We start from the raw sequence: 7,673 nt of genomic DNA on the forward strand, positions 1-7,673 counted from the left end.
ATTGTAGCGTTTTCAAAACATGATTCTTTGAAGTGCCCTTCTGAGGTCTGGTGTAGCAGGGGGAATTCACAGTTCCTACATCTAAACTGTTGTTCTTGGTTTTACTGTGAGAAAACTGAAATCAAAGACTGGTGGTTATTTTCCAGGAACAATTCTCAATTTTAGAATTTAATTGGGGTTTTTAAAGAAGAGCTGTCAGCCTCATTGCCCATATACTCTTACTAAAAATATGATCATCATCCTTATATCAGTCTCAATTTTATGGCCAAGTTTGATTCCTACTAATGATTTTGGTTTAATTTAGTGAACTCCTTACTACAAGGGATTTATAAAGCTGTGTCCACTTTATATGATGAAGGAAACTAGCAAGAAGTGGCCAAAATCAGAGAACAGTTAAAGAATCATAAAATCATGGAGTTTTGGAGGTAGGAATGGACCTCACAGATCTCTCAGTCCCAACTCCCCTGTCATGGGCAGGGATTCCTCCCACCAGAGCAGGTTGCTCAAGGCCTCATCCAGCCTGGCTTTGAGCACTGCCAGGGTTGGGGCATCCACTGCCTCCCTGGGCAACCTGTGCCAGTGTCTCACCACCCTCAGAGTAGAAAACGTTTTTCTAATATCTAACCTAAACTTCCCCCCCTTAATTTTTAATCTGTTACCCCTTGTCCTGTCACTGCGATTCCTAACAAAGAGTCCCTCTCTAGCCTCCCTGTAGCCCCTTCAGATCCTGAAAAATAAAACAATATTATTTCTTGTACAATTAAATAGTAGAAAATCCATTGGCAGAGATACCGTGACTGTACAGGAATTAACTTGTGTTCTTTTCTCAAAGCATCCTGTGGCAGAGAGGTGAAGATAAGCTTCTGCACAGGTTAAACACTGTCCAACATAGCTTAAACATAGTTTAAAATTCTGGTTCCTTCAAGAACAGTTGAGCTGTTGGCTCATAAGCACATGAGTTATTGGCTACATGTATTTTCTCTAAAGTATTATCCAACAAGGTAATTTCAGCCATAAACATTTTTTGAGGTAGCTGAGTGTGTCAGTGCTGTCCAGTTTCCCCCTCTGCCCTGAACCCAAATGTGTTTAAAATGAAGAGCAGCCGTGAGTAGTAAGGAGTAGCATTTTTGCTCATTCTGAGCAGGCTGTGTGCTCTCCACACTGCCTGCCTCGTCTGCTTCCAACTGGCAGTTGCACAAAGCCACAAAGCAGGAATCTTGACTGTGTAGTCTTGTATTTGACAGTGTGCTCAGCTTACCGGAGTGTAGTTTATCGATCGCCTTTAACAGCAAGTGTAAACAGTGTCATCATGTACTTATTTCTGTCTGTAAGAAAATAGTGCAGAATTTTCCTGGACTTTTTGTACATCAGGGATTTTCCTCACAGCTATCTTTATTAATGCTCATTAAGAGATGCCTGTTTGCTGAAGATATTGGAGACTTGATCCAACTCGAGCATGTTATTTGTTTGCAGATTCTGTCTCTTATAGCTGTTATTTGTGAAGAAATTGTGGACAACTGCATCAAGTGTGGTGGACTTTACTTCTTTGAATTCACAAGCTTCACTGCCTTTCTTTTGAGCGTCCTAATCCTCTGTGTGTATTGCACTGATGTATATGAAACACTGGGGGAAGATAAAGTACAGAGACTGGTAAGAAAATTTATTTTTTTTAAAAAATACAGTTTCTTGTAGGTGCATAAAGCCTACTGTGGAGTAAAAAGGCTATGCAGGATAAATCTCCTTTTCTTCTCCATTTAAAGGGTAGATTAAAGTAGATTGTAGTTAAAAAATGAATAAATTTTGAGAGTCTCTTTTATACTGACAATTTTTTCAAAACTCTCATGTTGCCTACCTGCAGGATTTTAGGACTTGTGTGAAAAAGACTTTCACACAGACTAGTACTACTGCATAGCTGTGGTATATATGTATGAATGCAAAACACAGTTTACTGCCAGCATGATGCTTGTAATTGATCAGTTTACCCTAACTATTTTCCTACTGGGTGTAGCCTACCTCCTGTTTGGTAGTAATCATGCTTATTACAGTTTGAGGCTTTATATTTCAGAAGATCCAGCAGTGGGAGAAAGTTGCTCCGTAAAGTCGGTAGGAATATAAACTGTCTTGTAAGTCCCTTCCTATTTGTCCCTTCCTATTTGCCTTCAGAGCAAACAGGAAGTATTTTTATGTGAAGGTACAGATAAGGGAGTGTAGTAAAAGATTTGAATGAGCACATTTACTTACAGGTTTCTAATTTCTCAAATGTTTTACATAGGGAACAATTCTAGCATGGTTATCCTGAGCTTGAATTTGATAGAAAAAAGTGAGATGAAATGAATTGAGTACTTTAAAAAGACAAAAATGGGGGACTACGTAAGGCAGACTCTCTTAAATAGGTGATAATGTTGAATGTCTTTTGGAATGTAGTTGGAAAATATATTTTCTGAAGCTTCCATTAGCATCAGAGTATCAAATCATAAATTCATTGCCAAGTTAACTCAGCTGCTGTTGATGTTTGTTCTTTTGAGGTAACTTACCTACAATAACATTAATTTTTGCTGTATTTGCAGAATTTTTATGCCGCGCTAGGCATAGGTGCCTGTTTTCTGTTGGCATCAATAGTGCTTGCTGCGACCAGCTCTGACTTGGGTGCTGAAAAGGCTGCATATGTAAGTCTTAAAATGGCAGGAATTACTCTGTGTTTGTCTGTGATGTTAATGTCTTTGCCCTCTAAACTTCACTCAATTTGCAGGGAAGAAACTGGGCAGGGAATAGAACCCAGTGCCTTGTGATGTTTCAGAAGGAAGTAGCTGTTTCAGACCTTCCAGAAACTTACCATAGGAAATCCAAAGTGCAGGCATTCCTCAGGGTGGCTGGAAAGCTCTGGGTGCTCTCAGAGCTCCCCAGTGTTGGCCTGCTGTTCGAGATACACACTTCTGTACAATCATCTTCTGTGATGTTGGTATTTTCAGACCTAATAGTTTGAGTATAAAGTATTTCAGGTTTGCGTTTTTTCTGATGCAGGAAAAATAAAAACTACTGTGATTTAAGACTCACCAGTGTCAAATTGTTTTGGGGCAAACCAGTTGCGTAAAATTTGGGTAGAAGTTAGAATCATGCATGTGTTTCTTTCCTTGTTTGAAAGAAGCTGCTAAGAACAACCTTCTCCTTACCACTATCTTGTTATGACTAGTAACAGAATGTCATTCACCAAATGTCATTTCATTCTCCCTTGCTGGCCCAGTAAGGACATGCTTAGGCTCTGCAGATCTCGTCTCCCTTCACTTTCCGTGTGTTACTCTTCTTAATTTACTCCCTTTAATCAGCAGCTGTCTCTGGAGTAAATACTCTGCTATATTACCAATGCCATGCTGCTCTAGTAACTGATTTTTGCAATAAAATTAACATACTTTTAAGGGCTATAAGGTTCACACTTGATTAAAGGAATGAAAACCATAAAAACTTCTGCATTAAATGGGCTAAGATTATGATTTCTGATCTGTTTTGAATTTAAGTGGAATGATCAGTTTACAGAGGGCTGTAATCTCAATGATATAAGCATTATGAATGTGTGTAAATAGTCCAGAAAATCTCGCAAACAATGTTAAGATACTCTTACTGTTTATGCATTTTAAAATCACGTATTTCTTTCACTTTCACAGGCATTTGGATTTCTCGCAAGTGTTGCATTTCTGGTTGAATTTTTTATGGAGTGTTTTCACAGGCAAAAACAAAACGCTGATGGACGCTCTGAAAATCCTGCTGCCACTCCAAGTGCCACAGAAAATCAGCCATTGAATAAACAAGGCTAACTTCCTCCAATTCTTGCTTTTTTTTTTAGCAAACTAAAATGAACTGTAAGTGCACTGTAGGTAACAACTTCTGTCTCTCCATTCTAATGAATTTTGTATGCATTGCTCACCACAAATTTGTACAGATCCTTAGGTCAAGTAATGGCACCTTGAGCATCATGTTATAAGGTAACTTAATAACTGGTCCTGCCACCTGACTGGGTGACATGCACTAAAACCATGCACTAAAAACCTTGGGTCTAAATAGAATAACTTAAGGACATCATTGTGCTGATTTGATTTTGACAGAGGTGACTAACAGTGGTTCATGTGTGAGGCATAAATTCTGAGCTATAGCCTAAAGATATTTCATGTATAAATGGACCAAATGCCTCTGCTGCAAGTTATAAATTAGTACAGCAGAATTCACTTTTGTACTTCCTGGTCAAACTGAATGTGAAAGTGATTCCTAATTGGAGCCTTCCAGAAATGCTTATCCTTATGTAAGGGGTTTTGTTTTGGTTTTACTATTCCTGTGTCTCAGTTCTGTCTGTGGAGATCAGTTTAATGGAATAGCAGGTGTAGGGATTCTGTGGGGAGGGTAATGTAATGGTATATTAAGGAGACAGTTTTGCACCCTGTGATTGTCAATGACTGGCCTTGTATGCCAGAATCTTCTTACAGATGGTTTCAAAAGTTGTAAAAGCTGCAGGAAGAAACTTGAAAAGCCAGCTGTGAGAGGAGTAAGATAAACATTTTCATGAAGTAGCCCCAAAAGCAGTAATCAGAATATCAGTGGGAAAAGCCTTACAGCATGTTGGTACTATCCTGGTGAATATTGCTTGCAAAATTGATATCATATGCAGCTGTTTATGCACAGATAATGCAAAGTTTTGCCAGAATGGTTATGAACCTCACCATTTTCTGTGTTTATAAATATGGCAGTAGCTTGAGACTTCTTGCTACTGACTAGGTCAATTGGTAAACAGGTAAATAGGCACTTGTGGCCTTGTTTTGAAAGGAACCATCTGCAGGACTGCAAGAAACACTACTGATGCTGCATATATCAGACAAGTGACAGATGTAGACCAGATGCTGATGGCAGTAAAAGAAGTGCTGGATAAGCATTTTTCAGATGTCTGAGGTAGAAGCAAGACTGCTACACCTCTCTTATGACAAGAGCCTTCAGAAACAGAGCAAATCGCTGTAAGCCAGAAGATGTTCCAAAATACCAAAGCAAATGAGAGAAAGCTGATTATGCAAAAACAATTCTTGTTTGGATGCTTGTCATATTTGTTGTGTCTTCCAGGCATTAACTCTACTTCATCAATACCCTAGTCTGACATGTTCACAGTCCTGTAACCTGTTGTGGCAGCATTGAGACTAAGCCCTCCAAAAATTGGCTGAGTGAGGTGTGTTTAGGAAAAGATGAAGAAGCCATTGTAAGACAAAGGACTGTAATAGCAGGTCAAAGGAGTTTTTCCATTGTTGCCACTTTCTGTTGAATGTGGGTTTGTGATGTTCTCTCTCTGCAGCCTGAGACTTAAGCCTAACACTACACTTTGCTTGGAGGGTATAAAATTTTGACAGGTGGTTTGAAGCATCAGGTTAAAGCCGTAGCTTGGTTTCAGAGCTATGCATAAAAGAGATACCTTCCTTCATAGAATTTCCTGTGTTGTGAAGAAGAAATGATCTTTGGACTGGCTTTTTTTTTTCTTGTATTTATTAGTGTCCATTTGCACTAAAACCTAATCTCAGTCTAGCTGTACAGAGCTTGCTCTAGCTGTCTCTGATAACTGGGTAGATTAGAGATGTTTTGTTTACAAGCATACAAAACTTGCAATAATGGGAAATATTTCTGCTACGATTTGCAGTGTGTTACTTTGAGGATCATGGCCATGTCTGTGATTAACATTCTGAGGGATTTATTTTTTCTACTTTTTTTTACTGCCTATGATTCTACTGAATTTGTTTTCATATTAAAATGTCTGTAGTCTCCAAATCTTGATCTATAATTAATAGCTGTAAATATAGCATAAGAGCAACAGTGTGCTGCTGATACTTCTTAAGCAATGCAGCACCATGACAGGACTTTTATCTTGAGTTAATTTTTCCTGTAGTTTCTCTCAGCTTGAAAATATGTGAATAGAGGTCTGGGTTTTGGTTGCTCTTTCTATAGACCTTTCTTCACCTAAGTGCTAGGTTACTGGTGTCCATACCTGAACTGGAGATACTGGAAGTGAAAGGGATCTGTAAAGTCATCCCTCTGCCTTGGCAGTTTGCCTGGCAATAGTCTGTCATGTAGTAATTAAATACTATAAGCAAGTCACATAATGGTTATAGGTTTAAATTAAAACATGTTGCTAAATTGTTGCCTCCAAACCAGTTGTTGGCTAACATGCATGGGGGTACTGTCATAAGGTGTTCTTTTCTTAATCCTAGCACCTCATAAGGTGTTCTTGTTGTTCTGCTTTAAAATAGTGGATAAGCAGATTTGCTGGTGTGTGTATGCTGTTCTCTGCTTCTGTGAGGTCATTTTCTCACCTGCTTTATCAGCTGCCTAAGATAGAGGAGCAGCATGTGTCAATCCTAGCTCCTCTGCCCTCCCAGGCTAGGTGGGGGAGTTTTCTTGCTGCAGTGGCTGAGCAGACTGGTCTCCTGCAGTCTTGACATGCCCCCTTTGATGCTTCTGGTGTCAGGTGCTGGCTTTTAGTGTCAGGGTCTGTCTTTTAATTAGACTGATCCTAGAGAATGCCGTTGGAGCTGGATTGAATGTCTGGTTCTGCGGGAGCTGTGTGAGTGTGGCTGGATGTCTCTTACCCCTCCCGTGCTCTGTCAGCAGGGCAGTTTGCTTGTTTCCCAGGCTGCTTCTGATGAAACCAGCTGACTTTATTTAAATCAGGTATTGAAATTGCTTCCATTAAGGTGGCTGATTTTGACTGAAGTGGATTAGGGATTGTTCAGGAGGGAACTCTGGCAGAAGTGCTGTTAGAGGCAACTGTGGCAAATTTCTTCTGTTTGCAAAATAACCATCTCTCTACATCTTAACTGGTAGTAAAACCTGTGGAAAGTAGCAGTTGGCCCAGCACATCTCTCTGGGGTTTGTCTTCTCCATTCTTCACCACAGTGCTTGGCAGTGGTGATGCTCAGACACAGAAAAGCTTTGGTATTTTCCAGATGAGCCCATCCAAAAGTATTTAAAGGCTCGGCACCCACGTTCAAGGCTTTGTTTACAGTGCCTTGAGAATCAGTGGAGAGGATTCTCCAGGACACGTGAGGACTTGTTCAGTGGCTGCACTGTGAGTTTCTGCTCTGAAAATCTGTGCTGGGCATTGTGTAGATTGTGAATGTTAATTTTTCTGTTTGGCATTTAGCCCACATTAAAACCACCGTGCTGCCAGTGCCCTTGGGTTCTCAGCATGGGAAGGAATTGTGCCTTACTGATTACACTCTGTGCTTCAAAAGGGCAGGGAAAAGTTGTGGCTGTGTTAGTTGAGTTCCACTTTTGCACCTTCCAACCTGAAAGTGCAGTGAGCGATCTCACGCAATTCTCAGAGCTCAGCACAAGGTGTTTTTGCATAACAGCTGTCATGGTGATCCTCGTTCAAATTTGTGCAATAAGGATACCAAGCTTTCTATGCTGAGGGGAAATACTCAGTGAGGTCTTTGGAAGGTTATATAAAATTGTAACCAATCAAGATGCCGTCAGTGCCTTTAAGATGGAAATTTATCTCCATTTTAGTCTATTGCTGTAAGCATAAGCAGTTCTCTAGATATGAAATTTTACGCTGGTCAGAACTATCTATCACTTTTAATGCCTTTGAGAATTTAAGCGATTTTAATGATTATTACTTCAGGATGATAATACAGTGGTTTTATATATAT

The 7,673-nt window shown here is 39.8% G+C and overlaps 1 protein-coding gene across 1 annotated transcript; it reads left to right on the plus strand.

The window, feature by feature from the left end:
* Positions 1-1,473: 1,473 nt before the first annotated feature.
* Positions 1,474-3,809, plus strand: CMTM6 (CKLF-like MARVEL transmembrane domain containing 6; the record flags this gene model as incomplete). The annotated part of the gene is made up of 3 exons (XM_009079736.1): positions 1,474-1,650; positions 2,568-2,666; positions 3,660-3,809. Coding segments are annotated over 3 exons (426 nt in total), but the record flags the coding sequence as incomplete, so codon positions are not given.
* Between the last annotated feature and the right edge of the window lie 3,864 nt (positions 3,810-7,673).

Source organism: Acanthisitta chloris, unplaced genomic scaffold (genome assembly GCF_000695815.1).
Source record: "Acanthisitta chloris isolate BGI_N310 unplaced genomic scaffold, ASM69581v1 scaffold10798, whole genome shotgun sequence".
Classification (NCBI taxonomy): Eukaryota; Metazoa; Chordata; class Aves; order Passeriformes; family Acanthisittidae; genus Acanthisitta; species Acanthisitta chloris.